At 41.4% G+C, this 17,940-nt stretch overlaps 1 protein-coding gene across 4 annotated transcripts in view; it reads left to right on the top strand.

Moving 5' to 3' along the window:
* LOC131448247 (ankyrin repeat and fibronectin type-III domain-containing protein 1) overlaps positions 1-17,940 on the top strand; it is a 143,987-nt gene that overhangs the window by 9,646 nt on the left and 116,401 nt on the right. For 3 of the 4 annotated variants that reach the window (XM_058620535.1, XM_058620534.1, XM_058620533.1), the window contains one exon: positions 15,411-15,589. In XM_058620535.1, coding sequence (XP_058476518.1) covers positions 15,411-15,589 — 179 coding nt within the window. Of the gene's footprint in view, positions 1-3,633; positions 4,336-15,410; positions 15,590-17,940 lie in introns of those variants that run through there. The other variant, XM_058620532.1, reaches the window with a different exon arrangement.

Raw genomic sequence — 17,940 nt, forward strand, 5'->3', positions numbered from 1 at the left:
CCGTGATTAGAACTGTGATGCATGAGTTAGTACTAGTAAAGTAGCATGCTACTTCTTTTGTAACTTTGTAACATTCTTGGCATGAGTAAGATTTATTGTTATTGTGCGTGACGCGGGTCGATCGTAGAGTACCAACTTTTGCTGACTCACTGCACAAATGATCTGTAAATGTATTACAGATACTGTATACAATACTGTATAAGATACAGTATGTAACATTTCTACATTAAAATATCTTATATATATATATATGTATATATATATAAATTACATATGTATATGTATATGTATATATATATAAATTACATATATGTATATATGTAATTTATATATATATACATATATGTATATGTATATATACATATAAATTACATATACATATATGTATATGTATATGTAATTTATATATATATATATACATATACATATATGTATATATATATACATTTATATGTATGTATGTGTATGTATATATATATATATATATATATTACATATACATATACATATATATATTAGGGCTGTCAATCAATTAAAAAAAAAAAAAAAATGAATCGCACAATTCTCTGTAATTAATCAAAAAAATTTGAGTGCTTGTTATTATGCAATTATTTTACTGGCCCACTTGAGATCAGACTGTTCTGTATGTGGCCCTTGACTTACAATGAGTTTGACAGCCCTGCTTTATGCTGTCCAAATGAATGAAGGCCAATGCAGTGTGCTAAGATGAATAGCGCTGCAAACCTGTGTGTGTGTGTGTGTGTGTTGAACCATCATGTTCTGTCAAGTGCAGTAGCAGCTCCTGACAGGACAGAATAATCAAGACATTGTTATGCTGGTTTACCAGGCTCAGCAGCGGGGGCAGTAACATATGGTTTTTGAATGGGGAATACACAGTAAATAAACCATCAAGAAGATTAAAATCTGAATCTAAATATAAATATTGTTATTGTGTATTGTTTGTCCTGGAGCCCTGAAGTCCTGAATAATTTCCAATGTGCATGTTGACCCCAAATGGTTGTTGATGATACTCCTTTTTTCAATCATCCGTGAAAATAGGCCTTGTAAAAAAATCATTTATTTGTCAGCCAAAACCATTTAGAACCACATGCATAATAAAGGGAAAAATAAGCTGTCCGTATTTTGATCTGACCCTCTCTCTCTCTCTCTCTCTCTCTCTCTTTCTCTCTCTCTTGCTGTGGTAGTAAATTTACAAAGTTTAATAAACCTTGTCAAGATTATTTCACCTGTAATTCTTTGAATTCCCACTTTCTGTTTCTAGCATTACAGCAACCTCAGGTTTAAAGCCAACCGTAATTATTTCATAATAGAAGCTGCAGTCGAGTAGAGTCATTTCAATCAAGTGTATGTAAAATATGCACAATAGTTTAACACACTTACTGCATTCCCAGTTAAAAACGCTGGAGTGATACTGCACTTAAACCCACTGTTAAGTTCTGTGTGTGTAAACTATTTGGTATATCAACATAAAAGCATTATATACATATAACAATACATCAAATTCCACCCGAACCGCAGTAAGGAGACCACCGAAGACCGCTAGCTCCTTTAGCTCGGATTAGCTCTTTACGGCAACAGCACATTAAACAAACGGTGCAATGCAGATGATAACGCGGGACCACCCTCCACATCACCTGTTATCTGCTGGATCTTTAGTACATAAAAAAATACCTTTAAAAAATGTTTTCCTATTGAATTTGAACTTATGAATTGCAGTGTTTATTTCACACTTCAGGCTATCCAATATGTCTGTCCTGCTGTAAAGTGCTGCAAAGATTTGGAATCAAATACTGCGATTTATCACTTCCACATTCCACAACCTTTTATTTCAGGCTAAGAAATAATGTCACGCATGTGTTTAAACAATGTCTCGCTTACGTGTTCTTGATCGTGGACTTTTGAATCTGTGAATATCTTTCTAACTTTACTTTAGTGTCACAGTATTTGTTGTACTTAGTTTGTGGCCATGAATTCCTTTGTGAATTATTTTTCCTCCTGTCCTCTCATGTCATGTCTGGGGCTCCGTGGGAAGCTGCAAAAGCTTGTGTTGCCACCACCTTTCACATGACACCAACTGCTGCATGGGATCATAGCACAGCAAACAAGCACAACACACACACACACACACATAGGTTTGCACAGCTATTCTTCTGTGCAAACAGTGCATCGACCTCTATCCAAAGCATTATCCCTAATCTCAATCTCAAATGTTAGTCCTAAATTCCTCCGGGTCCTCAGAAATTTAGGTTCTGCCTCTAAAGGACCAGGTTTTGGTCTCCATGAGGACTACTAGTCAGGTCAGTGTTGCCAGTATGCCAGAAAGGTCAAATAAAACAACACAAACACACACAAACTCACACTGGTATACAGAATACACTGGTTGCAGAGTGGAGACAAGGTTTTCTCATGTCACTTCTCGCATGGCGATACACTGTATTTATGTTGTAAACACAACAAAAGGAGCAGTATTTGTACCGATCGAAGAACTACGACGTGTCAACGCGGGATGTTTTATTTTCCTACTTCCTGCCAGAGATAGAAGTGCTGCGTATACATGCCATTACACAGGTGTTTGCCACCAGTGTGCGTTGACACGTGGACGAGAATGGACGGGCATCAGCTCCGACGCGCATCCCTGTATCGGAGACGCAACACAACTATTCTTTTTATATTTATTTGCGTTGCATCTCCGGGGGCTTTCTCACTAATGAGCCCTTGCTTTAAACATCCACCCCCTCCTGTCTTTCCTCCGTTCCTCTGCTGCCCCTTCCACTCATCCCTCTCTTTCTCTGGAGTGGTGTTTCTTCAGAGAAATAACCTCCCTGCGTGTTCTTCTTTATCTCTCTTTCTGCATGCATGCACTCTTTCTTTCACACAACCACTGACACACGTGCAACCTTTGATCCAAGCTGGAAAGCAGCAGGCAGGACACACACACACACACACACACACACACACACACACAGTGGTAGAGCGAGTCGTCTTCAACTCAAAGGTTGTGGGTTCGATTCCTGGCTCCATTAGTCTGTGTATTGATGAGTGAGTGATAGAAATGTGTATAGAGCTGCAACTAACGATTATTTTCATCATCGGTTAATTATTTTCTCGATTAATCGATTAATCGTTTGGTCCATAAAATATCTTAAGAAATGTTGATTGGTGTTCGTCAAACCTGGAAATGACGATGTTCTCAAATGTCTTGTTTTGTCCACAAACCAAAATTATTCACTTTTAATGATTTCTTTGTTGAAATGAAAATATTCACATTTAAGAAGCTTAAACAGTCGGAAATCTTGTTTTAATCATGAACGGATACATCGATAGTCAATAGTTGATAATAGTAATAATCCATTAATCGATTCATTGTTTCAGCTCTAGAAATGTGCTGTATGAATGGGTGACAGTGACATGATGATCATGTAGCAGGAGCACTTCAGGTTCAATATGAGTCTGTTTGTGTGTGTGTGTGTTTATTTCTCCCCTTCAGAAAGGAGGGAAGGGGCGGGCAGGGATGAGGGAGGACGTATATGGAGGAGACATTGACAGCTAAGTTGCTGCCTGCTGCTCTCTCGCTTTGATCGAGTGTTGCACGTGTATCGGTGGCTGTGTGAAAGAATGCATGCGTGCAGGAAGAGAGAGAGTGAGGCAGCAGCACTTAAAACTGAGAGAGAGGGGGTGGAGGCTTAGGTACCAGCATCAGAGCAGCTCATTTTCTCCCACCAGCTCCAGCCGCTACTGAGCCACCACATCCCCCCTTCTCCCTCTCTCTCTCTCTCTCTCCCTCTCTCTGCCTTCCAGTCAACCCAATGTGTCGATTTGAAGGCGGCTACAAGCGCTGCTATTTTGAGAGAGTCGTTGTATTCGCTGCAATGTTGTAGCAGAGGCTCGAGAGAGAGAGGGGGAGTGAAGCGGGGAAAGGCAGAGTGCGGGTCTGGCGTGTTCTCCTGCGTGTGAGCCGCATGAGGGAGCCCCAGGAGAATGTGACCTGTGGCTGACGCTGCCACTGATTCCAGGTGGAAGCAGAGGGAGGCGCGCGGAAAGTCGGGGGAGGCTGTGCGCCGATGAGGAGCTTCACAGAACCGAGCCACGAGCATCGCGTCACGCGTCAAAGGGACGAGGCGGCATCAGGGATAGAGGGAGAGGTGAAGGTGCAGAGAGAAGGAGAGAGGGAGAGAGAGAGAGAGAGGGAGGAACAATGGCGAGTTTTGGCAAACTCACAGACTACTTTAATCGGCGTAAGTCTCGGGAGGAGCTGCGGGTGGGCAGGAGCTCGCGACGCAGTGGCAGCTACTGCTGCACTGTGGCAGAGGCCAGGTAATCTGTGTTTATGTCTCGTGTTTGTCTCCATCCGTGCACAGGTGTCGCATCCACGTGCATACAATGTGTTATAGTAAGAGATGGGAAGAACACAGTGTGATCGTGTGAATGAACGCCAAGTTAACAAAGATTGTGCTGCAGGTGAATTGTCTTGCTCTCAGTTTTCCAGTGTTTCATGTCAATCACACAACTGTGATACATACATGCTGGGTATTATCATACAGTAGTTACAGTATCAAGCTGTTAGTCATATGGAACTGAAAATAGACTTCACTAATTGAGTTGCAGATCAAATCACAATCGCAATATCTGTCTGAAAAATCACAACAAATTGTTCATCACTAGAGTGTGTGTGTGTGTGTGTGTGTGTGTGTGTGTGTGTGTGTGTGAATGAATGCATGTGTGTTACATAAGTCTGAAGGTGTGTTGATGTTTACCGTTGGACATGGTGCTGCTGGCTGTGATGGATTCCTCCCACTGAGGCTGAAACGATTAATCGATTATTAATAGATCACTAAATTAATCGACAACTATTTTGATCATCGATTTAATCAGTTCTAATTTTTTTTTTCCGTGATTAAAACAAGATTTCCGATCGTTTCAGCTTCTTAAATGTGATTTTTGTTCATGTCTTTGCTCTGGATAACAAATCATTAAAAGTGAATCCTTTCGGTTTGTGGACAAAACAAGTCATTTGAGAACATCATCATTTCCAGGTTTGACGAACACCGATCGACATTTTTTAAGGTTTTCTGATATTCTGAACACCAAACGATTAATCGATTATTCCAGAAAATAATCGACAGATTAATGGATTATGAAAATAATGGTTAGTTGCAGCTCTAGTGGAATATTATAAATGCTCTAACGACAACAACAAAGGGGGCTTAAGTCAAAGGGGAGAAGCAGGGACGGATTTCATGTGTTTACAATGGGTTCCCAGTGCGTGGCAACCGTAGCGCCTCCTGCAGGGTAAATTAAAACCTTTTACTTTGGTCTTTCAATAAATAAGCGTAGGTGACATTGTTGTTCACTCCTGGTTGAAATGACTCTGCAATAAACACAGATTTTTTGATCAGCTCCAGTGATGGAATCCATTCATTCCACCATCAGTCTGTGCATAGGGTCTGCACCACTTCTTCCATCTCAGCCACGTGACGCACAACACTGAAGCAGCTATATGAAATCATTAAGTTGCTGCTGAGTTTGAAAGAGGAACTGAACTGAAACATATTTGAGTGTAACCACGGTAACACTGTCAGTCCTGTTGTGTGTTGCACCTTGAGATTTGTGCACTAAGATAATAAATCGCACGCGTGATATAATAGGTCGCATGTGGCCCTATAGTGGAAACAACCGTCATTTAAGCTAGTGTAATTCCGAAAGGATCTACTCATTTATTTTCCTAAATATTATATCACAACTTGTGACAATACAATAGTTAAGGTCCTTAGGATTATGGCTGTTGATGGTTAGTTTTGATTTTATTTACTTGTGCCAAATTGTCATTTTAGGGGTGTTAATGGATCCAGCGGTTGATCTAATATGCTACCAGCAGTGTTCACTTGTTGTCATAGCAACTGCAAACATCCTGTGTTAGCGGAAACAGGCAACGTGAGACCATCTGTAAAATGACAGATACTTTGAACAGATCTGTTCAAACAACGGGCAACTACGGAGAACCGGAGGTTAGGGTACTAAGTCGCCCGCGTGCTTTACTATCTTGCGTGTGTGACTTATTATTTTTATTTTAATTATTTCACGTGTGCAACTAAAGCGTGCATGTGACATATAATCTTGCGCGTGCACTTTAGTAAAGTGTGCATGTGACTTATTATCTTGCTCGCGTGACTTATTATCTCACGTGTGTGACTTAGTAAAGCGTGCGTGACCTTTAGGAAAATGCACATGCAACTTATTACCTCGCAAGTGCGACTTATTATCTCTTGTGTGCGACTTAGTAAAGTGCGCGTGTGACTTATTATCTTGCGCGTGCACTTTAGTAAAGTGTGCATGTGACTTATTATCTTGCTCACGTGACATATTATCTCACGTGTGCGACTTAGTAAAGCGTGCGTGTCCTTTAGTAAAATGCGCGTGCAAATTATTACCTCGCGAGTGCGACTTATTATCTCTTGTGTGCGACTTAGTAAAGTGCGCGTGTGACTTATTATCTTGCGCGTGCACTTTAGTAAAGTGTGCATGTGACTTATTATCTTGCTCGCGTGACTTATTATCTCACGTGTGCGACTTAGTAAAGTGCGCGTGTGACTTATTATCTTGCGCGTGCACTTTAGTAAAGTGTGCATGTGACTTATTATCTTGCTCGCGTGACTTATTATCTCACGTGTGCGACTTAGTAAAGCGTGCGTGTCCTTTAGTAAAATGCGCGTGCAAATTATTACCTCGCGAGTGCGACTTATTATCTCTTGTGTGCGACTTAGTAAAGTGCGCGTGTGACTTATTATCTTGCGTGTGCGCTTCAGTAAAGTGTGCATGTGACTTATTATCTTGCTCACGTGACTTATTATGTCCTGTGTGCGACTTAGTAAAGTGCGTGTGTGACTTATTATCTTGCTCGCGTGACTTATTAACTCACGTGTGTGAATTAGTAAAGTATGCCTGTGCAAATTAGTAAAGCTTGGGTGTGCGACTTGGTAAAGCGTGTGTGTGCTTCAGTAAAACACGTGTGCAAGTTATTATCTTGTGTGTGCGACTTAGTGAAGTAAAAAACAAAACAAAAAATCCGTCTATGTCACCTCCAGGGCTCCGTAGTGTAGAACGGTATGCACGATATTGGACTTTTTGCCAATATCAGATAAGTCAAAATATGGGTAGTCATCATTTAGTCTCTTCTGTAGTGGTATATTTTCATACTCATGTCACAGCAGATGTAGATGTATATTGATTGTGCAAAATAAATATAACAAGCATAGAAGTCAGGGCGGCAGCAGCCTAATCAGCCTTCTGTTTTAGTCATTAGTCATTAGTCATCTCGCAAGATCTTTGCAGATACTCAGTGATATAATTTGAAATCCAATATCGGCCGATGTTGATATTGGTGCCTCCCTATGGCTACCTTTGGTATTAAAGGGGTTATAACGCCTGCTTCACACTGGATGTGTGATGTGTGTGGTGCTGCTGTGCTGCGTCTCGCTTGTGTGTGTGTGTGTGTTCACACCCGCTGTGTGTGTGTGTGTGTGTGTGTGTCTGCTGTATTTCACTTGTGCTCTCGCTCCTGTGTCTCGCTCATCTCCCCACACCGCAAATATGATTATGACTCCACTCACGCTGATTAGTCTCCGACAGAAGAACTCAGACAGAGAGAGAGAGAGAGAGAGTTATAAGTTATAATATTTATGTTTGTATTCAGATTCAGCCGAGACACCAGGCGTCACTTTTTTGTGTAGAAAGACGATATCATCATCTTTCCTGGTAACCATGAAAAATAGAGAAGACGGAGAAACTCAAAAGTAGACGTGCGTCAGACGTGAGGTGTGAACACTCATCTGTTAACATGGGGGGGCAAAGTGATGGAACACAGCAGCGACACACACACACACACACACACACACAAGGTGTCCTGTGTGAACCAGGCCTAAAGGTCCATTTGCCACACAAATATTCAGCTGTGAGGGAAATGCGGTGCCATTATTCTATTGTTTTGATTTCTTTCCTAGTTGAGTGTGTAAATGAGTTTAATGAGCCTTTTTCCAGTCATCTCAGCAGCTTCTTGGTTTTGATTGCTTGGTGATGATGGATGCCACTCACGCCTCCTGTTAAAAACACCTCTGGCTTCTCCCACGTACGCTTCGACGCTGCATGTGATAAAAACCCTTTATATTTTATATTGAAGGTAACGGAAGCCAAGTTCAAAGACCAAATGTTGAACTGCAGTTCAGTGAAGTAAAGATGCTCGTGTATCATTCACTCACAGCACGAGTGTTAGCGTTATGGATGGTCTCTGATTCCCTGCTGGTACCATCCCCACAGTCTCTTTGTCTCCGTCTCTCCCACTCACTGTCTCTTTCTCACAGGCCTCCTCATCCCACGCTTTTCCATCTCATTCCCGTCTTTTACCTCGACTTTCCTCTATTTTTGCTTGGTCTGCTTTGTTTGTTATTGATTGAACTGCAGCAGTAAAAAACAACAACAACCGACCAGTCGTTAAACTAATCATTTAAGTTTTATTAAAATGCAGATAGTGTTTAGTCCTTGACAATAAAGACGCCAAGACGCCTGGACCACATGCTGGACTTGGATGTTTCTGCAAACCATAGATATGTAGGTGTTACTTATGACAGGATAGACCCAGGAAATTATTGTTTCTACTTAAATTAAGCTTAAAGGTGATTCTGCAATAGCAAACCTGGGAAGATAAACAGCTGTTGAAGTTGTCTGATTTACCATTTTGGTATTTTTGGAGTCATTGGAATATTGTACTCTGGCATTCATTTGGCATATCCATCCATCCATCCATTTTCTACCGCTTTATCCTCCGCATGGGGTCATGGGGGTCGCTGTGCAAATCTCAGGTGACATAGGACGAGAGGCGGGGTCACACCCTGGACAGTTCACCAGTCCATCACAGGGACACATACGTACATAGGGACAAACAACCATTTACTCTCACTCTATGGTCAATTTAGAGTGTCCAATGTACCTAATCCCCATAATGCATGTGTTTGGACAGTGGGAGGAAGCCGGAGAACCCGGAGAAAACCCCCCCCCCCCCCACACACACACACACACGGGGAGAACATCCATGCAGAAAGACCCTTGTGAATCTCAAATGTGGTTTGAATCTGTAACTAATAATAATAATAAAAGACAAACATTGTCATGTTTATTATTCAAATATAATCCTTGTTTTTTTTCAATGAGACTCAGGTGCAGGACATGATGTCAGGGAGCAGCAAATCAAACAGATGGGAAATGTGACAGGATGTGGGGAATGACAGCAGACCAGACAGACATGACCAAAATAAATCAGGAAATGACACAGAAGACTCAACCTGGTCTTGAACTGAGATCCGCTGCATGAAGGTCACATCTCACACACCATTGTTAACTCGCCCCTTTCACCCATTTTGCCTGAAACAAAAAGGGGAATGTACAAATGTAACGTCCACAAACGACAAATACAGCTGTTACAGCACTTATTGTTACCTCATAGCAATTCATGGTCTGAACTGTGTACTATCCAGTCCCCACTCACCTTAAAGCTGTAGTGTGTAACTTAAATATAAAAGAACATCCATTAAATTAAAGATTGTTATTCAATAAATCCACCCAATGCTGATAAAGCTGTTACTGGAGCTTCACACAACTGTACATGCACAGTAGTCCGACTTAGACTCAACTCAAAGTTTATTTATAGAGCACATTTAAGAGCAACCGAGGTTGACCAAAGTGTGCCGAAGTGCCGTACAGAATGACGTCAATTACCAAAATAAAAACAATAAGATAGAAAGCCTAAAAAGATAACACATAAAACTTATAGAGCATAGTAAAACACATAAGAAGCAAAAGAAAAACAACAAAAAACAATGGGAGTCCAACTCAGCCTGTGTTAAACGCGATGGAGTAAAAGTAGTTTTTTAAAGACAACAGTCCGGGCGCCTCTAATGTGCCAGTGGCGGGCGTTCCAAAGCCGAGGAGCTGCCACTGCAAAGGCTCCGTCGCCTCTGGTCTTCAGCTTCGTTTTAGGGACGTCTAACAGCAGCTGCTTAGCCGACCTCAGCACTCTGACTGGGCTGTGTAGGTGCAGCAGTTCAGCCAGATATTGAGGTGCCAGCCCATTTAAGAGATTTAAGAGAATTTTAAAATCAATCCTAAAACAAACTGGTAGCCAGTGGAGTGAGGCCAATATCGGTGTGATGTGCTCAGGTTTGCACGTCCCAGTCAGAAGGCGTGCCGCAGACCAGACATCAGTGTTTCATTAATTCCAAAGTAGAGAGAGATGCCGTAATCCATCTCTAAGGGGGAGGTAGCCTTTGACCTTTTCTAAAATTCAGAGTTTCAGCAGAGTTTTTTTGACCGATGACTGGACATTAGGAAAAGACAGACCAGAGGGACAGTCAGGGGCATTGTGTCCGAAAATAATGATTTCAGTTTTGACATCTTTTAAACAATCGAGCAGAGCCAGAACAGAGGCATTGCAATTTGATTTAAAGGGCAGGTAGATCTGAACATCATCTGCAAAGCAGTGAAACATGATTTTATGTTTCTTAAAACACAGTATATTTAATAACAAGATGGGCCCTATACTCATCTTGAGTACAGTCTGCCTCTGTAGGTGGCGCTGTATCCCTCTATAACCTAGTGCATAGTGAATCAGTTTCCTGACCTTCACGTCACAGAAAAACAGTGAACGGTGAGATGGATTGTGCTGTGGTTCTGCACAGCTGCTTCCTCCATGCCCGGAGCGCAGATTCCAGCAGCGCTTGTGATCAGCAGTGCTGTCACTAAATACACCAGACTCCTCTGTTAAATATTGAGATTTTAGACATTTCCCTGGTAGTTGTTTGAGATTCACCCACGTTTTTCAGGATTGTTAAGACTTTTTAACAGATCTACAGTTCGGCATTGTTTGGCTTGATTCTCGTGTTGTATGTCTCTTCCTGTGACGATACTCTGACCAATCAGTGACGGGCAGTCTGACATTAAACTAAATAAACTTCATTATCACATTAAGGACTAAATTTACATTTTACATTTGACATCTTTCCTGTGTTACAAGTCAGAAATAACCTTAACCTGAAGTTAGATGGCACAGACCTCCTCCAAGGCTTTAACCGGCACCTGAATCCTGGGACATTTTGAGCCACTTCTTCATCTGAATAGAACTGAATGACCTGCCATTTTACATAAACATGACAAAATTCATCCCGATCTGTTCAGCTGTCACTGAGATATACAAATGTGAACTTGTTAAATTGCACTGAACCATTAAATTGCAGCCAAATCCGTAATCCAGACCAGATCTGGATGATGTGGTTGATGGTAGATTGTCTAATCCAGCACACACAACACCACAGTTGGTTCAAATCTGAGGCATATATATTTTTAAAAGATTTTTTGTGACATCATTAGTTGGTAGATTCTTACAAAATGAGTTGGGTGACCACCTACACACCACAAAAGATTCCAATCGTTCCGTCAAAAAGTGTAGACAGGAACAGAAGGACCCACGCTGGTTTAAACATTACCTCCTTTGTGCAGGTAATTATGTCTTACCAGACTTATTTTTGAATTAGTCACAGACCACAATTGTTTTTTCATTTAAAACTCTGCAAATTGTGTTTAAATGAAGCAGCAAAAAAGTCATCCAAGGACGTATTGCTTGACATTGTATTGGGCCCCTTGCTGTGAATGTGTAAAGGCATGTTTTTATGTTTAAGAAGAGCCAGTGTTGCTCTGTTATTCATCATCAGACCATCCCAGGTGCTCCATCATGTCTCTTTGAATCACTTCCAGGGATTCTTGATCCCAGGTCAAATAATCTCTCCCACACACCTCCTTTATTAGCAGTGCAGTGTACCTGCTGTCTGTGGGCAAATGTCACGACTCTAGATGTGCAGACTAAGTGCTGTTTACCTCATTACTCCACTGTGGTACAAACCTGGACCAGCAAATACGTCCAGACCCAACCATCTGTGAGATTTAAAGGCCCTGGTGTACTTCCGTGCACATGCACGCGTGCTGAAGTGCAAGTCGCATTACCCGCGTCAGGGTCCTGCAGTATCTGACTTTACCATCGGGTGGCGGTACAAGTCTGGGTGCTGGGAATAAGACGCATTCCTACCAAAGAAGAAAACGATGCTACAGTTCCCTCTGACAGGTCCTGTTCGAGCCGAAAGGTCCGTCAGGGTGTCGGCCACGTCGAGGCTCGGATGGCTATCGTTGGGCTATCAAAAAGCCCGTGTGTCCGCTGCTTCCTCAGCATCCATGTTCGTATCGTTCTCGTGCTAATCCAAACACATCACCTGACTGCGCAAGATGGAACGCAAGCACAAAAATGATAGAAATTCAGCCCGAATCTTCAGCTCTACCTTGCATCTATTCATCTATTTCCATCTAACTGGTGTAGTATAGTCAGTAATGTGCAGCCTCCTTACACAATTCTACACTATTGAACTGTGGCCTACACTGAAGTGCACGGTGAGGTGACAAAAGTAAATGTATTATTCTGAACGAGGGTTTCTATAAACTGAATGGTGCGTGCTTTTCCTGTGAAGGACAGGAAGTACAATTACACGTGAAATCTGAACCAAGATTTGACCACGCTAGACCTTTGTTTTTCCAGGAAACCATGAAAGTCAACTGAGTTAATTATGCTGCTCAGAGAACACATGGTAACACACCTGCCATGGAGGAGGGAGAAAGAACAAGGGCAACTGTTCTCACAAGTGGAGTTGTTCGTTCATTCATTCATTCATTCATTCAGAGTGAACAATTCACACTCATACCCTGGCTGAGGATGTGAAGGGGTGAAGAGTGAGAGACAATGAGGTGTGAATGGGGGCAGGGCTGGACAGCGAGGGCAAAACTCATGTTTTAGGAAATTGTTCTGTCACAACTTTCTGCCTTGACGTGGAGGTGATGGCCATGCAGCGCTCCATGTCCATCCAAAAAGTCATGACGGAACAATTTCCTAAAACATGAGTCCCTTCTGAAAGCCAGTGGTTCCATGGTTACAGAGACAATGACAATAACACATAAAAAAGACTTGCCTTGGCTACAGTCTTCAGTCACATCACTGACGCCTTGTTGCAGCTATTTGATGATGACACACTCAGATTTATTTATTCAATCGATAGAGGTTTTTAAAAACTTGACTCTGGGTTGTAATCCACTGCTGCAAACAATCAATGGGGTTGTTTCAGTTGGACAAGCTTTTATGAAAGGCAACGGTTAGCGGGATGCAATTTTCTCTCAATTTTATGTTTTGACTATAATTCACAAACCACGGAGCTATAGTCTGCTCTGATTCCGACACAGTCTAGTGTACTAATTGTGAGGCTGCAGCACCTTCAACAAAATGATCACAAACACAAGACTGCTGACTTCGGTTGTGTTGACATCTGGCACCAAGTTAAATAACAGCAGCATTTCCACTTTTTTGAATTACGCTGCGTTTCCATTCACATCGCAACTGGGAGTGACGTCAACCCTGAGTTCACCGCATCGAGGAGTCAGAAGTTGAATGTATCTCGGGCTAGTCATTGTTAGCCACGGTTAGCCATCGTTAGCAATACCAGTCAGCTCTGTATTCTGCACACACAAACGACGCAGCAACAGCACTATACGTCAGAAGTGCTATTAATCGTTAAAGGAGCAGTGTTTGTATCGAGGCATCCTGGAATCCCATGCTGAGGTTGGTGTGGTTGTGCCAAGTTTCCGTGTTGGAAAGGGCGTTCAGGGAGCGTTCCTAATCATTACCACAGTATTATTAGACCGGCACTGACTGTAAGGGCTTTTTTCCCCCCCTCAATTTTATGTAATTCATTAGTACATTCAAATGTTACTAAATAATGGTCAGATAAGAAAGGGTTTTGGAGAAAAACATCTATGTCATAGGTCAGAACAAGATCCATGTGTGCTTATTAATGTGTTGAATAAAACCAAGATTATCTGTACAATATTGGACGGCAGCTACGCATTTGGTGGATGGATAATGAATGATATTTCCACATTCAGCAGCCTGAACTCTAAAAGGTTAGCATTACAGTGCATGAACACTCTGTCTGGCTTTGACAATCCCCTCATTGGATCTAGCAGATTATGTGATTGTGTGTTATGGTAATGAAGTAATTTTCTGATTATGCTCATTGATTGGTCTCCCACTGCAGACATTTAAACAGTCATTTGTTTGAATGGTCCTGAACAATAAGCTGTGTCACTGTGTTATACCACAGAGTGTGCGGACCAAGGTATTACATAAGTGATTACTTTAATGAGCAGTCATTGTTTTAATCACTAGAATAAGTAGTTGACTGCACCTCTAGATTCAGCTGATTTCCATGTGAGGAGTAAGGTGGAAGAAGATGATGATGAGGATATTGTGTTCAGTTGAAAATAGAAGTACATACAAGACTGCTCTTTAAAGGGAGAGAAGCTGCCCGACACATGGAGACACTCGCTCAGTGAAAACATGGTCTCCTGTGGGGACATGAGGGAAACCTGATCATTGCCACTTAACACAAGACTTGTCCAATAAAAGACTGCCCCTAGCTGTCGTAGAAATAACAGCAATCTGGTACGTTATCAAGAAGCTCTAATGAGGTTTCATGTGGTAGTTTACTTCGTCGTTAAAGCGTCGCACTTTAGTGTGATCATCCTAACCTCACTAACACCTGTGCCTGGTCGAGTTAAAACATTCCTGTAGTTACATTTCAGTTAGTAGCATAATTAGCAACTTTACCAGTTTAACTGCTCATCTAAATAGATGATTTGCAGAATCTATAGTGTTTTGTTAAGTAATTTAAAGTATAAGTAAGTATTTAACTAGCTAAACACAGCCAACTTTTATTAGGGAAACACTATTATTAATACATTACGACATTTTCTTAAGGACGGTTCTTGTACAGTTTGTATTGTTTGGTTTGTTCAAAGTTTGAACAAGGTTCTCTGGCTTGTTGTTATGCTTCATTAAAGGGACCCTTCATCCTGGAGGCACACTAAGTATGTTTAATCTGAGTCACAGCTTCAGATGACACATTTTGAACTATTGTATAAGTCATTATTAGAATTAGAATTTCGTTTTTTGTTTGCACAAACACACCAATTAGTGATCATGAATTTGACAATGCGATTTCTGCATTTAACTCATAGGAGCAGTGGTCAGCACTTATCTGTGTCTGGGGAGCAATGGTGACCTTGAGCCTTCCATTACAAGTGCATTTCCCTTGCCAGCAGCAAACAGTTCAGTTGAAAGGAAGGGCTATAAAACAATCGTATTTCAACCAAGTGGAAAACATGGAAACTGTAGACTCTAGTCTTCATGTTATTGTTACAATCTGAAGAAACTCAATGCTCCTTGTAAATTATAATTAATGCTTTTCATCCAGGTCACTGGAAAGGAAGCTGCAGAGACCCCTACTCGCTAAGTCCCGCACTCTACCCAGCATCCCCCAGTCACCCACCGTCTCCAGGGTCAACTCCTATGTCATTGGTGGAAGTCCTCCCTGCAGGAAGAGCTCGCCCACTGAGACCAGTCACCCAAAGGCTTGCACTCTGCCCCCTGCAGGTAACACACACACACACACACACACACACACACACACACACACACACACACACACACACACACACACACGTTTCCTTTTAAAAAAGAAAGACACCACACTGCAATCCGGCTATCTGCAAAGCCCGAGTGAGGAGATTGGAAAACACTACCCGCTTCATAATTCACCCAGACCAGACAGGATTGATTAAGGGCAGACATTCAACAAATAATACATGCAGCAGTGATTTCACTAGATGCAGAAAAAGCATTAGATAGAGTACATTGGAAATTCCTTCTGACTACATTATAAAAACAATTACCAGTGCCTCTATCAGGACAAATGATCAAACTTCTCCAAGCTTCACCCTCCAGAGGGGAACCAGACAAGGGTGTTCACGCTCTCCATCACTTTTTTTTTTGCCATCTTTATTAAACTGCTTGCAGCTGCAATTCACACAAACAAAAAATATTATAGAGACATATTATACCATAATTCCCAAGTTAAAATCGTTCCCTGGTGTCCTAATGAACATGTCTGTGACATGCTTTGGACAAAATACCGAACACACACACACACGTTTGCTGACTTTATCCGGCACATTAGCTTCATATATAAAATCCTCTGAGGCTGGAAGTTTGTGTAAAACACTGTGCTCCACTGTGCAGCCACCAACAGCACACTTGTCCCTCCACATTGACATAATACCACTCTTCCTCCCTCGCCTGCACTCTTGCATTTTATAGGGACAAGGTGGAGCTAAGGTGGAGCTCTCGAAGTAAACTTACTGGTGGGCGGTAACATTTGCGGTGAAATGCGCATGCTGCCGTCATAAGCGCAGGGAATTCAACATGGCGTGTTTTATCGCCTATACTTACACTAAGGGGGACCACGAAAAAAGGACTGAGTATTCTTTTTCCACACATTGGCGACTGGTAGGGCCTCCAGAGTCCCAAATATAAGTATTGAAATGGTTAAAAAGTTGATTTTGCATAATATGTCCCCTTTAAAGGTATTCAAACAGCAAAACTGCATCTCAAAATAAGCCTCTATGCTGATGATGTATTACTTTTCCTTCAAAACTCACAAAGCTTTCTCTGAAACTTTTACACTAAATTACAATAAATTAGACAAAATCATTGATCCTATCTATTAACTATGACTTCAAACCATCTCACCTCTGAAATCAGGGAACATTAGATATCTAGGAATTCATTTTTCCTCGCCGTCAGATCTAACACAATTAAACTATTCTCCTCTACTTTCTAAATCAGTAGAGGATGGCACTAGTTACCCATATCACTTAGAGTATGGGAAGAGTTGCCACTGTAAAAATGATGATCTTGCCAAAAATCAATTAGATAGATAGATAGATAGATAGATAGATAGACAGATAGACAGACAGACACATACTTTATTGATCCCGAAGGAAATTCAATTACCTTTTTTCTATGATCCCCACCCAACGTTCACCAATCTGGTTTAAGTCATTAGACTGTGGCACCACAAAATTCCTCTGGAAAAACTGATGCATGATCAGTTTAAAAACCCTACAAAAGGCAAAAACCTGTGGTGCTTTGGAACTTCCAAACTTCCACAATGCCTTTCTTGCAAATAAGCTGCAGTCTGTCCAAAAATCAAACCCAACCCACTGAACAGCCTGTGGCCAGACATTGAAGAAACACTCTGTAGAAAAATTCAAATCTTTGACCTGCCATTTATCGGCAAAACCACGAAACCGCATCAGTGTTTTAAAAGCATGAATATAAATACCTCCCTGTCAGCCTGGTGGAAATGTATTAAACTCACTAGGTCCTCATCATGCTTACTAATCACTAGCCTAAGCATCGCCAAGAACTATCCTCATGAATAGAATAAAGATAAAGAAAAACTTAAGTACAAATCAATATAGAAACCTAGTACGAGACCACATCTTTATGGAGAGAATGTCTCCTTCCATAAATAAACAATTGGCTGATTGGGTCTGTGGGGATCAAGGTGGGTTTGTGGGGTGGTTGCTGCCTTAGCATGGGGGTCCTTTGGGGTTGGGGTGGTGGACCGTGGGCTCCACGCTGTGGGTGGGCGCTCTCCCCCAAATTTTATCTCATAACAGACATTAGGGTCTGTTGTGCTTTGTTATATATATATATATATATATATATATATATACAGTATATATAGTGTTTTTTTAATTTTAGGGCTATGTTTTAACTTGGGAAATAGTTTGGTTCAGGAACTTGCAAAATAGTAAAAATAAATGTTTAAAAATCAAAATAAGAAATTGTGATAAAATCGTGGTATGATGTTTTTGCCATGTTGCCCACCCCCCTTATACTGTATTAGTACAGCACAGTGTAGTATCATCATTTCAAGG

Source organism: Solea solea, chromosome 21 (assembly GCF_958295425.1).
Source record: "Solea solea chromosome 21, fSolSol10.1, whole genome shotgun sequence".
Lineage (NCBI taxonomy): Eukaryota > Metazoa > Chordata > Actinopteri > Pleuronectiformes > Soleidae > Solea > Solea solea.